This window comes from Cydia pomonella, chromosome 12 (assembly GCF_033807575.1).
Source record: "Cydia pomonella isolate Wapato2018A chromosome 12, ilCydPomo1, whole genome shotgun sequence".
NCBI classification, from domain to species: domain Eukaryota; kingdom Metazoa; phylum Arthropoda; class Insecta; order Lepidoptera; family Tortricidae; genus Cydia; species Cydia pomonella.
The window spans coordinates 14,551,248-14,566,379 of record NC_084714.1 but is presented as its reverse complement, the minus strand read 5'-3'; the positions used below and the strand labels follow the sequence as shown (position 1 = coordinate 14,566,379).

Genomic DNA, 15,132 nt, shown 5'->3' with positions numbered 1-15,132 from the left:
TTAAGACAGGAGATATTTTTTTGTGTTGTTTATTTTATTTATTTGTATTCATGAATAAATGCTCTGAATAATGTGCAGATAAATGCACTAATATGACTTGGGTCGGCCAAATGGTCACGATTTGTATTTGCCATTTATTTGGAATATACAGTCAGCTGCAGTAGCTAACTATACAAGTTGTTCATAATAATAATTGTCATTATGTGGGTCCATATAGAGCGAGCATACCCGCAAGGCAACTTACTCATGCACAAACCAACAGCCGGGTCCACACTGAGCGAGCATACGCGCGAGGCAATTTCCTCACGCACAGAACGGTCAGTTAACATATTTTGTATGGCCTTTCAACCTCTAACCGCAGTGTACATGTTAATATAATAAGAGTGTGTGCTGATCAGTTCAGATTACTGCTTTACTGGCTGTTGACTGACAGTACTTCCAAACTTGTTTTCTAGAACGGCATTCTACATTTTATGGATCACATAAGTAATAATACTGTTTTATTAACCCCTTAACATGTGTCAAAATTAATAGAGTTGAATATTATAACTGCCATATATGGTTGCATATATAGTAAAGGGTTAAAGCTGTTTGAAGTTCAGAACAAAATGCCTTTTATTGGATTAATCTTGAGTTAGTTTTAATTCCAAATGAAAGTAGGACATATTCTGTATTCCAACTGCCATCCAAAATTGATGCTGCTGAATGTAACAGGTTAAGTTCCAAAACTGATTTAAATTTAGGTAGAAAATGAAATAATAGTCAACAAATTTTAGTAACAGTATTATAATAAGAAATGCAACGGAGATAACATTATGTCCATGTTTCATCAGCAACCAACATATTACACAATCACATCATGTTCATACACTACGATTTCTAGTATTTATGACTAACCAATTCGAACCACGTAAAATTTAAAGCTATGCACTAATTTAGTTGTCGATTTTCGCCAGTATGTCCGATTCTCTGAAGAGGTGGTACTCCTTTTCTTCCGAGTCTAGGGAGACCTTGGTGCCGCCGTATTCAGGGAGAAGCACCTTGTCGCCGACTTTCACCATCAGGGGGATGAAATCTCCATTGTCCTTCCTTGCACCAGGTCCCACAGCGATGACTTCTCCGTGGAGAACTTTACTCTGTGCTTTTTCAGGAAGCACGATACCTCCCGCAGTCTTGGTTACAGCCTCAGCGCGTTTAATTAAAACACGATCCAAGAGAGGAATCAGTTTCCTTGCCGCAGATGCCATTTTTAAAATATTTGTGCCGTTTGACAGATATTAAAACAAGTGAAGCGCAGAGCAGTTTTAGGTTATCTGCTTCCAATCTAGAAAATTCGCATCGGGAGCCGGCGAACGAACTTTGACGGGCGGAAGGAAGACTAGCTCCATGTGTGTACAGGGTTGCCATTAAATTATCTACATTTAAAGTAGAAATTATCTTAGAAAATGCTTAATTAAGTTTAATAAAATTAAAACTAATTTATATTTATTTCGTGCATATATTATGTGACATTAAATTATAATAATAATACATATTTTCCCGAAATCCATCTGTTAGCGAGTAGCTAAACTATATTCAGTACTTAAAGTTGTCAACAGATGGCAGCTTAATCAAAATTTTTCTTTTTAATTATTCGCGTAAAGATGGCGCTGTAAGTTATTATTACTTTAATTTCATAGATGGCGCTGTTAGTTGTACTTCTACGTTTAGAGTTACAGATTTTTTAATATCTTTTGTGTGCTTATTGTAGGAGGAGAGTGTAGTATAAATCAGAAAACTTTTGAAAGGATAAACTTTTTTCGTGTTTAGTTATTGAGATTTCAATCCGCCTTTGCACTCCTTCACGGATTATGGTGTTAATTAACATTAAAATTAACAATTTGATCAGAAATTAAATTGGCGTTTGGCGTCAATATCCACATGTAAAAAAATTCGTTTTTGGGCCGGAAGTAGTCACTGCGACTGAATGAAAGCTCAGCTATCTAACGCATATTCGAAGATTCGAACGTAAGTATTCCAATGATATTTGAATCACGTAAATCATGTGAGGGCTCCTCTACACGATGGCCCAGCGTAGGCCAGTCTAAGGGACGCATCTATGCGGTGGAATGAGATAGCAATGTCACTTGCTTCCTCTAACGCATAGATGCGTCCCTTGGACTGACCTACGCTGGGCCATCGTGTAGAGGAGCCATTATTTAGTTATCAAGCGTCTCGCCCACGACGACGACGGACAGCGAAATGCAGGATAACTTAATGACATGAAGTTACGTACATGTCATTCTGTCTTGTCTGTACATTCATGGTGATGTACTTACATACAAGGGGCGGCGAGGGACGTATTCAGAAACATTAAATATATTACTAATTTAATCAGAATATATATTATTAGTGCCTTTCGTTTGCTCAACAATACACTCATTGATACACTCAATGTAATGCAGTTGTATGCATTGATCGCAATCGTGGATCTACAGACAGATCTAATTTTTGTACAACGTCGGAGGCAAACAAGCTTATAGACCTCGAGTCAGGAACATATTTTCATGACTAATCGCCTCCCGGGCGAAAACTCGTATAGTGGTTAACGGCTATCTATGATGAACCCTCGTGCAGCAGCCACTGAAACACGTAAAAATAATTTGGCCGTCGCCTCCCGTTTGATACTTTGTCAAATGATAGTTCAGATGCTATTGTTACTTAAAAAAATGTCAGCCGGTTGTATCGCGGTGGTATGAACGTCAGCTGGTAAAAAATAAGCGCTTTAATTTTTTATGATAGTAATAACAAAATCATGAAACTTTGCATGTAAAATTCCATCAGGCGTTTCAGATAAAGGGATTACGCAATTTACAGATTATGCATATACTTTGCGGACATAAAGTGGTAAGGCGCGTATTTTTCACATGGTCATGTGAATAGCTGACGGTATTTGCACCGCGATACAACCGGCTGACGGTTTTATTTATTTAAAACAGCGTCTAAATTATCAATTGACTGCAATGCAACCGGTTGACTATTTTTGAATTAATGATAGCATCTAAACTATCGTCTGACAGAGTGTCAGCCGGGAGGCGATGACTGACGATATATGCTCCTGACCCGCGGTCAGTCTATTACGGGCTTAGCTTCTATAGCTATAGAAGCCTGCAATTCCAGGCCGATTACTTGCGCCTTGCCGACTTATAGGTACTACGAGTATACTATAGTCCATTGGAAAAACCTCGACAGTGAGTTTATTCCATAGTCGGAGCGTCTGCGGGAGGAAATTCCTCTGACACAGTGCGATCATTTAAGTCCCAGTTAGACTGTTCAAGAACTTGCATGCGATTTTCGATACATTGCGGATTTGCGGTATTTGGTTTATTCATTGTACTTCGAAATGTATCGAATACTGCATGCAAGTTATTAAACCGTCTACATGGGTGCTTTAGGTTCTATTGTGTGAGGATGAACGCCCTATGTGACGGCGAGCGGTGCGGTGGTATAAAACGGCCGTAGGCATCATGTCAAACAATTTTTTAGAGCACGGCTCAAATAAAAAAAAGTCAAGAAACATGCTTACAAACAAATTACATTGGTAGGTCTGCTAAACCACAATGTGGTTAGTTGACAGACGAGGCTCCTATATTTATGTAAGCTAGGTAATCTATGTCAAACTCAAAATTTATCTACTTAACTTTTGAACGCTGGACCTTGTCGGAATGCACGAAGGTTGATAGGTATTGGGCTGTAGCTGCGCGCGTCAGTTGACGTATTTGGCAGTCAAAAGGTTAACACTGTCCTATATTATATGTATTATTATACTAGTCTTTGGTTAACACGGCAACCTGAGCATACAGTATAAAAAATGTCTATGTATAATTTATACTGATTGTATTTCACTTGGTCGTATTAAGTAGTATGTATTATAATTTTACCTTACAGAAAACACCGCCTAGTCTTCGAGCTCAGTTCAACTCAACCGTTCCTTATGTCAGCGTCGTCAGTCAAACATATTTTATCGACCATAACCATCGTTTTTGGTCATCCAACCCAAGTCATGTCCGCGTCAAGTACGCAAGTGCCGGCGCTGTGACCGCCGCTGGAATGCGCGCCGGCGCCGGCCAGTCTCAGGCACACCTGCGCGCGGCCGACACACAATCACAGCAACCTACACATGCGTAATAATCTCCTATACATATACGCATGCGTATGTGCATGTGCGTGCGCGCATCGCAATTTATGACCGCCTCCGCGTTTATGCGGCCACATGAAAGCAAAGAGGGCCTATTGTTTACAGCAAAGGGTTTAGGCCAGTTAATGTCTTACGGGTTTGACAGTTGAATGTTAATTGGTAGTTAATCGTTTCATACCTAATACCTATACCTATTAATGTATGCCTGAATTCAGGTGATGGACCACACCTAATGTAGCTAAGTAATTATTTAGAGGTAAATCTCAGAACGTTTTCACAGTGTCTGATTCGATATTGGATGTAGGATCCAAATCCGATATCCGACATCCAATAATGTGCATCCGATACTGTCGGTCACTGTAGGGAGTAAGTAAATGGGCTAAACAGTGCCGGATTTAGACATTTTGGTGCCCTAAGCATTTCTAGACCATGGTGCCCCCTCATCAAGATTACATTGAATTTTATTGGTAAATTGAGTGACGTTTATTGCCGCATTACTGCTGAGAATAGAATTTTCAATGCGTCACATCATTTTATCACGGAAATTGACAGTATTGCAGCAGTATTGTTCCAAGAGTAGGTAAGGTCAAGTGTAAGCAAATTCGAAGACCGTGTTTTGCATAAGTCCGGAGGCCAAGCCAACCATTGTCCAAGTGTAAGCGAAGACGTAAGACATAGGCCGTTCTCCGCAGGGTTTTGCAACCTCTAGAGCTTTCCTGCGAAGCTCATTCATGTGAGGCCGAGCTTCAGTAGAGGCTTAGCCATTGGCCATTGGTTCTTGTCAGAACCAGTACCAATGGCAACAAATGTCTTAAATAGCAAATTATTGTTTACGAAAACGGGACTTAATAGTAGGGTACGGTTAAAAAATAACCTCTGACTAGACGTTTCAAGGACGGCGCTGTCCCCATGGTCTCGGAGAAGACTGTGTAAAGTCGACATCATTATTTTGACGTTGGAGGTAATTTTAGAACTTAATCAAACGCAATTAAGTCCCGTTTTTTTTAATAATAATGTGTCACAATTAGGCCAATACAATTAGATTTTATCGACTTAAAAATACGTGTAATCCAAGTTTGCTCCATTCCAGGAGGTGTGCATAAATGTTTCCTTATTTTCAGTTTTTTTGCTTGTACCTAAATCGAAAACGATACGGCCGACGGAAAATCTGTTCTAATTACGAGTATTATTAAAATTGATATCTGAGGATCCGAAATGTAATTTAACTATGTTCTTGCAATAAAATATATTGATTGATTGATTTAAGGTAAGTACCTTCGTAGTAAATTGTAAAAAAAGGTCGACATTTTTTATTTTTTATAAAATCATGTTAATGATCCGAAAACGCTTTCTTAACAGTGTCTGATCCACCAAGTGCTATTGTAATTGATAATGGGTTCCTTCTACATCGAGTGGTTTGGCAATCCAAAGGAAAAAATTATCTCCTAAGGATCCCAAAATGTTTGCACACCTCCTGGGATAGAGCAAATTCGCATTACACGCATTTAGGATCAAATAAATGTATTAAAACAATTTCCAGCTTGCTGGGAATTAATTCCTCAAAACGCTATTTTAGGATCTAATTTAATTGGCCATTTAGGCCATCAGTGTTTTTAAAGGCAACTTCTAAGGCTGAATGCGCGGAGCGTTCGATCGGCGCTTACGGATGAGGCCAAAGGTCGAGCTGGAAGAAAACAAGGCTTGAATTTGACCAATGGCGAGGTATGAATAGCTGGACGTCCGGAGCAGGGATCGGAACCGGTTTTTTGCAAAAACATCGAAATAACCATATATTTCGGTTTATTTTATACTCTAAATGTAGGACTCAGTTGTGTTTTCAGATAACGACTTCGTATTATTAGATTGCCTAATTAGAAATGAAGTAATTAACAAAGAACGAAAAAATACCGTTTTCGTTCCCATACAAAAAATACCGGTTTCCGATCCCTGGTCCGGAGCCTCCGATCGCGGCGCGTTATCGTATAATACAACCAATGGCGAGGTGTGAGCAAGGCAGCTCAGCTGCGAAAGAGGACAGCATGGATTTGGATCCGTGGCCAAGCAAAAGTGAGGCAGTTTGCATAAAGTAGAAGGCCTGGCGTCGCATAAGACCTAACGCCGAACTGCAAAGGAGTGGCTTGAAATCGAACCTATGTAATCCTACTGCTCGGCCTTTGGCTTAACTCGAAAGCGCAACTTGATAAGATGCTTTTGTTTTTCGGCCTTCGCAGGGCCCTTTATTACACTTTGACAATTAGGTCGCAGGATCGCGGCTCTGCAGCACTCGGCCTGGCCGATACATCTGGTGTGTAAGAGAGCAAAATACGCTACAAAATCGGTAATCTACGTCGAGAAAATCGGGTGGCCACAAGCCCGACGGTAAAATTTTTTGGCCATGAACTTTGATGGCCTCCGCGTAAGGTTGGAGATGTGCTTACGTGTTCTCACTCTCTTACGACCCTTCGTTATTAGATGGGTACTTGCACACGTATAAAAAAGTTTCGTGTACATAAGTACTACACTACGACTGTGATGCTGATGCAGCCTGCGCGTTTTTTTTTCCTACGATTTTGGTGCCCCTCTAGACGTGGTGCCCTAAGCAAGTGCTTATTTTGCTTAATGGTTAATCCGGCACTGGGGCTAAATTATTATACATAATATCTAAGGTCAGGTATTGCGTCTATTATTTCATATTTCATATTTTCATATTTATTTATTTATAATATCATTCATATTACATGTCAATTTATTATTAGGTACAGTATTATATTATAATTATTTATCCACGTTGTACGTGATTTATTCAACATATAATATACTATGTATAGGTAGTATATTATATCTTTACATTTAAAAATTCATTATAACTATAAAATGTGTGTTTGAGAAGCCATGCTTTTAATTTAGTTTTAAAACATTGCAAGGATGGGGCGGAGGTGACCTCTGCAGGTAATTTATTGTATACGGTCGGACCCATCACGTGAGTGACCTTTTCGGACTTCGCCAGTCGTCGCTTCACAGGGAGAAGCATATTTGGGTGCCGCAAAGAGCGCGCCGAGTCTGAGCGTTTTTTATATTCGCTTAAATTGACGTATGTATAAATTGCTATCTGATAGATTACTATCGACGGCAGAGTTAATATTCCTAGTTCCTTGAAATATGGTCTTACTGAGGTTTCCTGTGCTACCTGGACCACAGATCTTATGGCTCTTTTTTGTAATCGGAACGCACGCTGCCATTCCGCGGCGCTTCCCCACATTTCAGCACCGTATTGCAACAGGGAGTGGACAGTCGCGAAGTAGCTTGTCCGCACGGTATGCTGCGGCACTACTCGAGCCAAGCGGCGCAGAGCGAAGCAGGCACCACCTAGCTTACCACACAGCTGGTCAATATGAGTTGCCCAAGTCAGTTTCCGGTCTATTTTGAAACCTAAAAAGGTGGTAGCCTCCACTTGTTCCAAGCTAACTCCGCCGGCCTTAATTGTCAGCGGTCTGGGTTCGCGGCCACCAAGGTGGAAATGGAGAAAGTGTGTTTTGGTTAGATTTAGTGCTAAACCATTAAGGCAAAACCACCGGGACAACTGATTTGCAGCATTGTTCAACCCGGTCTCCAGGCTGTCAATACTTGAGGCGGATACAATGCCAGCGACATCATCAGCATACATTAATATATCAGCAGCTGAGATCGCTTCGGGTAGATCGTTTAACAGCAAGGAGAACAGAATGTTAGAGACTGACGATCCCTGTGCTACACCCATTGATGTTGGTAGCGGGTCCGATTTGGCTTGCCCCCCGTCTCCCATCACAATTTGGGATCTGCCATGTAATAAGTCTGTAAGGAGGCCGTGCGCAGAGCCGCGTATGCCGTAATGTAGAAGTTTGGTGGCTATTACGTTGTGGTCAGCGACGTCGAAGGCTTTGGAGAGGTCACAGCAAATCATGGCAACCTGTTGCTTATTATTTACCCCGATCGGCCTTATACAGGTTGGCTGGCTTAAAAATTTTGGCTGTCCCACAAAAACATCGATATTTGATCAGCTGAATTGGGACGATGAGATGACACCTAACGTTGGACACTTAAAAAATGTAAGGTAACAATAAAAAAAAACAAGACCTCGAAGTTTTAAAATCCAAGTTTTTTAAACATTTAAAGTGAAAGACAAAAAATGGTAGGTACTACCATTCGATTTCTTATATATTATTAAGCAATAGATTGTAATGGAAGCTATATACTCGTACATATGTAAAAGCAATATTTCACTGTCAAAATAGCAGTTTTCTTATTTTCCATTCATCAAGACGGCTTCAACTTAATCGTGACGTCACAATCAAGTACGGTTTAGTAAGGGGCGTGTAAGTTAATAGAGTACGATTGTCAGACTTTGACTGTCATTTTTGACTTTTGTATACGTATTGCTTCAATGCCATATGGGTCCCATATAGACACCCATACATCCCATATACAAACCGGATCGACGGATACCATTAAGAGGGAAGAATAACTATGCGATCTTAACGAAATAACTGTACTCGTTCTATGATTTTTCAATTTATTATTATTATTTCCTTTATTCGTTTCAAATTAGGTTAGCTTATGTTATTATTATTATTTAGTTTTAGACAGGCATCTGGTGCTGGTACGGCCAAATCAGAGTTCACTTAGCACGATTTCACTATTTAGATAGAATTTTTATATTTGGATTTCGGGAGAAAACGGTTTCCACTACATCTTAAAAAGATCACTTTGATTTCGATGTCGATCGCTTCAGCTTGAGATACTGGAAAATATTCAGAAGTGGTAAACACATTTTCTCTTCTAGTATGGACGAGTACTTATCAAACAGCCTAACATTTATTCGCGATTTCAGCGTAGGGCTCATAAGTTGAAAAAACTCAATACTTGTAGATTGAAGGTTGCTAATTTTCATTAACTAGTTACAACAAGCTAAGTATACAATTATCAGATTTCAGTACCACCAGAATTAAGGCCGTCTGGCTTCTAATATCTTAAAAGAGACGAGAGATTCAAAAATAGGTAAGCTATTATGTACTTCATTGCTGAACGCTGAAAGGATTTGCTCGAGCCTGTTATCATATAGAGCCGTGTGCAGTTTATTTTAAAACTTCAGACAAGTAAACACTGACCCGTAGTAACAAAACAACATTATCTTGCCGAACGTGCTGTAAAAATTGATAACGAAGCGTATACAAGGTGAATCAAAAATAGTGGGGATCCGTCTAAGGGCCTAATCATCTTCTGATTAGGAAAAAGTTGAAGAAAAAGTTTTTGACGCAATAAATATGTGGTCTTTGTAATCTTTGTATGCAGGGCTGACCGACTTAGACGCCATAACCCACAAAAACAAAATTTACCACGTAAAAAAAATGCAGACACCGATTATGTCCATAAACGATTCCCGACTATTTTAGTTACACCTTAGATAAGAACATCCGCGTAGAGATACGAGTATCATGTCATTATTATCTTACTCATTATGAATCTGAATCACACTGGATTTAGGAAAGACGGCTAGATATTTGATATTTGTGTATGCAATTGCAGAGTCACAGTTAAATAATACTTAGTTGTTGATGTAGTATGCTTAACATACCCCGGGGTTTTGGGAGCGGTAATTATTTTGTGTAGATATTTATAACTTTTTTATATCGTAAAATAGTTAACAAAGTATGAAATAAAATAAGTTGATTATGGTAATATAATTTCTGTTTTCACAGTTTTTCCCTATTTTCAGGCTAGTGTAAATTATTTCCGTAAAATACCCCTCTGAGTATGGTAATTAAATAGTATGTATTCCGGTATTTAGTCTGCATACAGCATTAAATTAGCGATAGCCGGGGAAAAATCATTAAAACATGTTTATGTAATCAAACACAAGTATGACACAACAAGTTTATGTAACAAATTCAAGGAGAAATAATTGGCTGAAGCCCGCACGAAAGATTAGAGAATCAACAAAGCGAAGTCGTAAAAAGAGTTTGTATAGAGTGGAAAAATGCAAAAAGGCCAAATTGTGTACAGGTTCACACGGCCCTGCCGACGCGAATTTTGCAAACAGCTCACGTGTTCGGTGTAGGGCGGCCATGCATGAGTCGTTTTTGAAAAATTGTTGAGACGTTTCACTTGATAGAGTAAGTGTAAATATATTCCTATTGTCCTGCTAGCATGCTGTATAATTATTTCATATAAGTAAGTATTCTTAGAGTCAATAGGTACTGTGCATTGATTGAAATAAATATTAAGCGTTTTTTTCTTTCATAGGTATATGGTCGGTCTCGAAAGTCGTGGTGGTAATATAGTGATATTCCTATAACTAGTTATAATTACTTACAGGTATTATATGCTGTACGGTGATTTTTTTTGCAATTTTGTACCTACTTTAACACAATGAGTATGAACTAATGTACCTAGATGTCATTTACACGAAAGAAAATAGATATGCATTAAAACGGGCAGTAAGTAATTATATTAATTATAACCCTTCATTTGAGTCTTATCTTCCCGAATACCGTTTTTTAACTGCATGTTTATCCGAGTGAATAACGAGTTTAAAATCAAAATGCAGTTCCCAAAAAGCGGTTTACGATTTCCTACTAGAAACAATTTCAGTATGTAGGAAGGTACCTTAATGCATTGGTATTAAAAAAACCTCTTATACATAACTTAGTCGAAGATAATCTCGGCATTTTCCTAATCGAGCATGGTTACTTTACAGTAAAAAGTTGCGATAATAGCCGTACGCGGATGTTCAAAGCGGACAAAATAACACAACAAACACAGCCAGGCTGTATAGCCTTATGTACACAGTGCAGTCTTACGTGGCTGTTAAGGAAATGCTGCAAGCTTCTTATGGTTCAGGAGATATGAGCGATTGTTGCGACGAAGGTGTTTCGGCGGCTGCGCGGGCGCTTGGCAGTGGGTCTGGAAGAGATCGTGGTCGGTTCTCACGCAGGCGCACAGGTGCGCATCCGGCTATCTCGACGCAGGATTTGAATCAGTTTAGTGTGAAGCGTTCTAATTGTGGACGCGAAACAAAGCCTTTAATTAGGCGATCTAAAGTTTGTAAAAACATTGGCACTATTGTTTTAGGGATATGTTTTGCAGATTTTAGGAATAAGTTTCATCATAAGTCAGTCACCATGTCAGACGATTAAAACCCGAGGGTCTTAGGCCTGCAGGTCCACTTTTTACTATCTTGTCAAGTTCGTTTCAAGTCTCAAATGCATACTTTCCAAAATAAATATGGAAATAATGCAGTTAGCAAGCATTTGTGTTTGTTTTTAAAATCACGGTTATCTATTTCTGGGCTCATAACTGTATGTTAAAAAGAGTGTGATTATATTTTAATGCATGTGTAAACACAATAAGGACGGGATAAGTAGGTCACCGTAGAATATAATTTTAACCATAACCGGTGTTTGAAAGAAATACGCGGTAGCGTGTAGCCAAGTTAAAAGAAAAGCGGCCAAGTGCGAGTCGGACTCGCCCATGAAGGGTTCCGTACCATTTATGACGTATAAAAAAAACTACTTACTAGATGTCGTTCAAACCAATTTTCGGTGGAAGTTTGCATGCTGTACATCATATATATTTTGTTTAGTTTTATCATTCTGTTATTTTAGAAGTTACCGGGGGGGGGGGGGGGGGGGGACACATTTTACCACGACCAGGTATTAGTCCACTCATAGTTCTATGAGTTCCACTATATAACATACAACTTAAATGTGGACTCGATTCTAACCTGATTTCGAGTACAAATTGTGTAGACACAGACAGGAGTCTATGTTTTAACCCTCCACAATTTATCGATATCGATAAGACATGCAAGCCTGTAGCGTACTACACTATTTAAATCGCTTATGTTGGTACTATGGTTCTTTGACAGTTCTTTGTCGTATTGGTAATGATTTACGAAACAAACTTATTCCACTTGCTAGTATGGGGGGTCCCGTCTCTTAAAACGTAGTGATTATATATATGCTCTTTGGTGTACACCCCCTCGCTGCCTGAGGAGGGAGAGCCCAAAGCACTACCTGTAATAAAAGAAAATAAATAAATAAAATTATTTATTTTCGTAAAATATACAGGTGTTTATAAAGTAGGGGATAGTGCTACCAGGTAAGCAAAATTTGCCTGTATTGGGCAACACCGCTCTTCCTTAATTTACAGATTGTCACACGAAAATTTAAGTAAGTCTAATAATAATATAAGATATGTAAACAATTAAAATCACATATAACAATTGTTTATAGAACTAGGTAAGTATCGGGGTTGTTGTGTGTGATACGTATTTCAGGATTTTAAATAGTAAATCACCCCCAACCCATTAAATTAGGGGATGGAATATTGTCATAAGAAACTTACAAAAAGAAGTGAGATCCCATCGAAAATATTTTCATGTAAAACGTTGCCAAGACGAAATCTTCGCTCGCACTGTCAAAAATTATCAGATCTCTTGTAGAGCCAAGCTTCTAACTCTACAAGCCCTAACTTCAAAAACTCTACACCTTAATCAAAATATGTGGCTTGGCCGTTTCGTTACGTAGAAGTATCGTACAATAAAAAATAATGAATAGTGAAAAATATTTTCACCTTACGCCCATGTGACGGTACCGAAACGGCCAAGCCATATATTTTGACAAAGGTGTAGTTTGTGAAGTTTGAAGGGCTAGTAGAGTTAGAAGCTTGGCTCTACAAGAGATCTGGGGACCTGCCGCGAAAACTGAAATTCGCAAAGTGCGGGGATCTTTCTCTTTTACTCTCTCTAAGACAGGGGCGTAGCTACCGCCGCATCTGCCGTATCAATTATACGGGGCCCCCGGGCCACGGGGGCCCCCAACGTGCGTTTTTGTGAGAAATCTTTACCCTTCCTAAGGGCCCCCAAACAAATTTTTATACGGGGCCCCGCCAAGGCACGCTACGCCACTGCTCTAAGACGTAATTATAAAAAAATACCCGCTATTGAGGAACTTCGATTTTCGCGCAGCCCGGCAGCCCTGATAACTTTTGACAGCGTGAGCCTTATGGTTTCGTCTTGGCAATATTTTACATGAGAATGTTTTTGATGATCATTCTGATAGTAACACTTTTCGCAGACGTCCTACCCCTGATGTGGACAGCATCATTACGACCAAGTGGGAGCCGGTTGGACCGTCTGCCCGCAGCCTATTGATCGACGATCAGCTCAGGATGAGGCCCTTCCCTTACACAGCGCGAGCGGCGTTCTTCGAACAATTATATAACGGTCAATACGCACCCAAATGTCACTGCTAAGAGTGCTGAGTTTCTGTATCTGCAGTATTATATTCTTCATCCATTAATTATTCTAGTTTTATTGTGATTAAACAGCTCCTTTTTTGGCCATGCTTCCGCTCTGACGTTGCGAGAATTTTGAGTTTGGTTGGATCTGCTAGGAAGTTCTACTGAGCTGAATAGTAAAGGGGCCACTGATTAACAGTCCGCCGGATAGTATCGGCCTGTCAGTTGTTCGGAACTGTCAACTTTTTGTTCTAATTGACAGGCTGATCCGTCCGGCGGACTGTTAATCAGTGGGCCCCGTTACTCGTACATTGCTAAGTGGTGTATTAAGGGGTTATGCAGGAAAGTTGTACATTTAAAATTTGAAACTTCGAAACACGTTATCTGCCTCTCTGTGGCTCTTGCATATTTGAGCGAAGGAGAGGCAGATAACGATGTTAAAATTAGATGTTGGCAGTAGGCCCTCTGATATACATATTAAACGCATATGCAGTTGCGAATTATCTGAAACATAGACAATGTTAGGCATCCCCTTTTGGTATGGTATGCAAAGCAAGTTCGTTGGTTAAAGTCGGAACAGATTGCTGCGTGTCCTGCGTGGACGCAGCTCTCAGGCCGCCGCGCTGCCCGGCAAGATCGTGAAATCTGGCCGAGAGCCCAATTCAAACTTACATTCTGGGGTCAAAATGTATCTATATATGTCAGTCGCACATGTATTTCGCTCGTTCTTGTCCGTAGATACCTACATGTATTGGCGCGAGCGAGACGCACGGGTGTCTGACATCATTTAGATATAATTGTGATGTCACAATGTAGGTTTGACTTGGTCTCCGGATAGGAATGCGCTAATACCAGTACAGGGCAAGCACGATGGCCGCGTGGGCGGCGGAGCTTAGCATTATGCTTAGAATTAACAGGTAGGTATGTAACATTATTAAGTAAAATTTACGAGGCTGTGAAAATAATTTAATGACCTAAGTTTGTAATAATAATACGGATTGTATTGTTAACATCCTGCATCCTGGAGTTTACACTTACTAGGTACCTACTTGCAATTAAAATGTAGGTATATAACTATTTTTTGATAAGTATCTCATAATACAATTAGTAGTTGATGTGACTGCTACACAATAAAAGGTATTCAAATACACGAATGTGGGTTTAAGAAACGAACGAAGTGAGTGTTTTTATGCCTAAATATGTACAGTTACATACACTATTTTATCTACACACATATTATAAAGTTTCTATGAAATATTCACTAACCCAAATTACAGCCTCCGTTGGGGCATCGTTGCCGGTAGGCCCCCTTACCGCGAAAACCGAAATTCGCAAATTGCGGGGATCTTTCTCTTTTACTCCCACTAAGACGTAATTAGAGTGACAGAAAAAAATGCCCGCAATTGACGGAGTTCGATTTTCATGTTTATACCCCAGTCCAACACGGATAACTTCATCACCATTTAGATTTCAGGAGTAAGAAAACTCGATTTTGAGATTTTCACGCATGAATTTTCCCCTAAGCTGCGGTTGTCTTTATCGCACTAAATTTAGGAGTCCCCCGTCAGCGCGACGGATATATTCACCTCAAATTTTCAAATCTGAGAAGGGGCTCAGCTGGTCTTTCATCTTACTTAACGTAGATTAGTTACTAATCTTATAAAACTTGAAATACCTGT

The 15,132-nt window shown here is 39.7% G+C and overlaps 1 protein-coding gene across 1 annotated transcript; it reads right to left on the bottom strand.

Moving 5' to 3' along the window:
• Window positions 1-770: 770 nt before the first annotated feature.
• LOC133523690 (10 kDa heat shock protein, mitochondrial) lies at window positions 771-1,384 on the bottom strand. The gene has a single exon (XM_061859370.1). The coding sequence runs from the start codon at window positions 1,245-1,247 to the stop codon at window positions 936-938; it is 312 nt and encodes a 103-aa protein (XP_061715354.1). The 5' UTR covers window positions 1,248-1,384; the 3' UTR covers window positions 771-935.
• Between the last annotated feature and the right edge of the window lie 13,748 nt (window positions 1,385-15,132).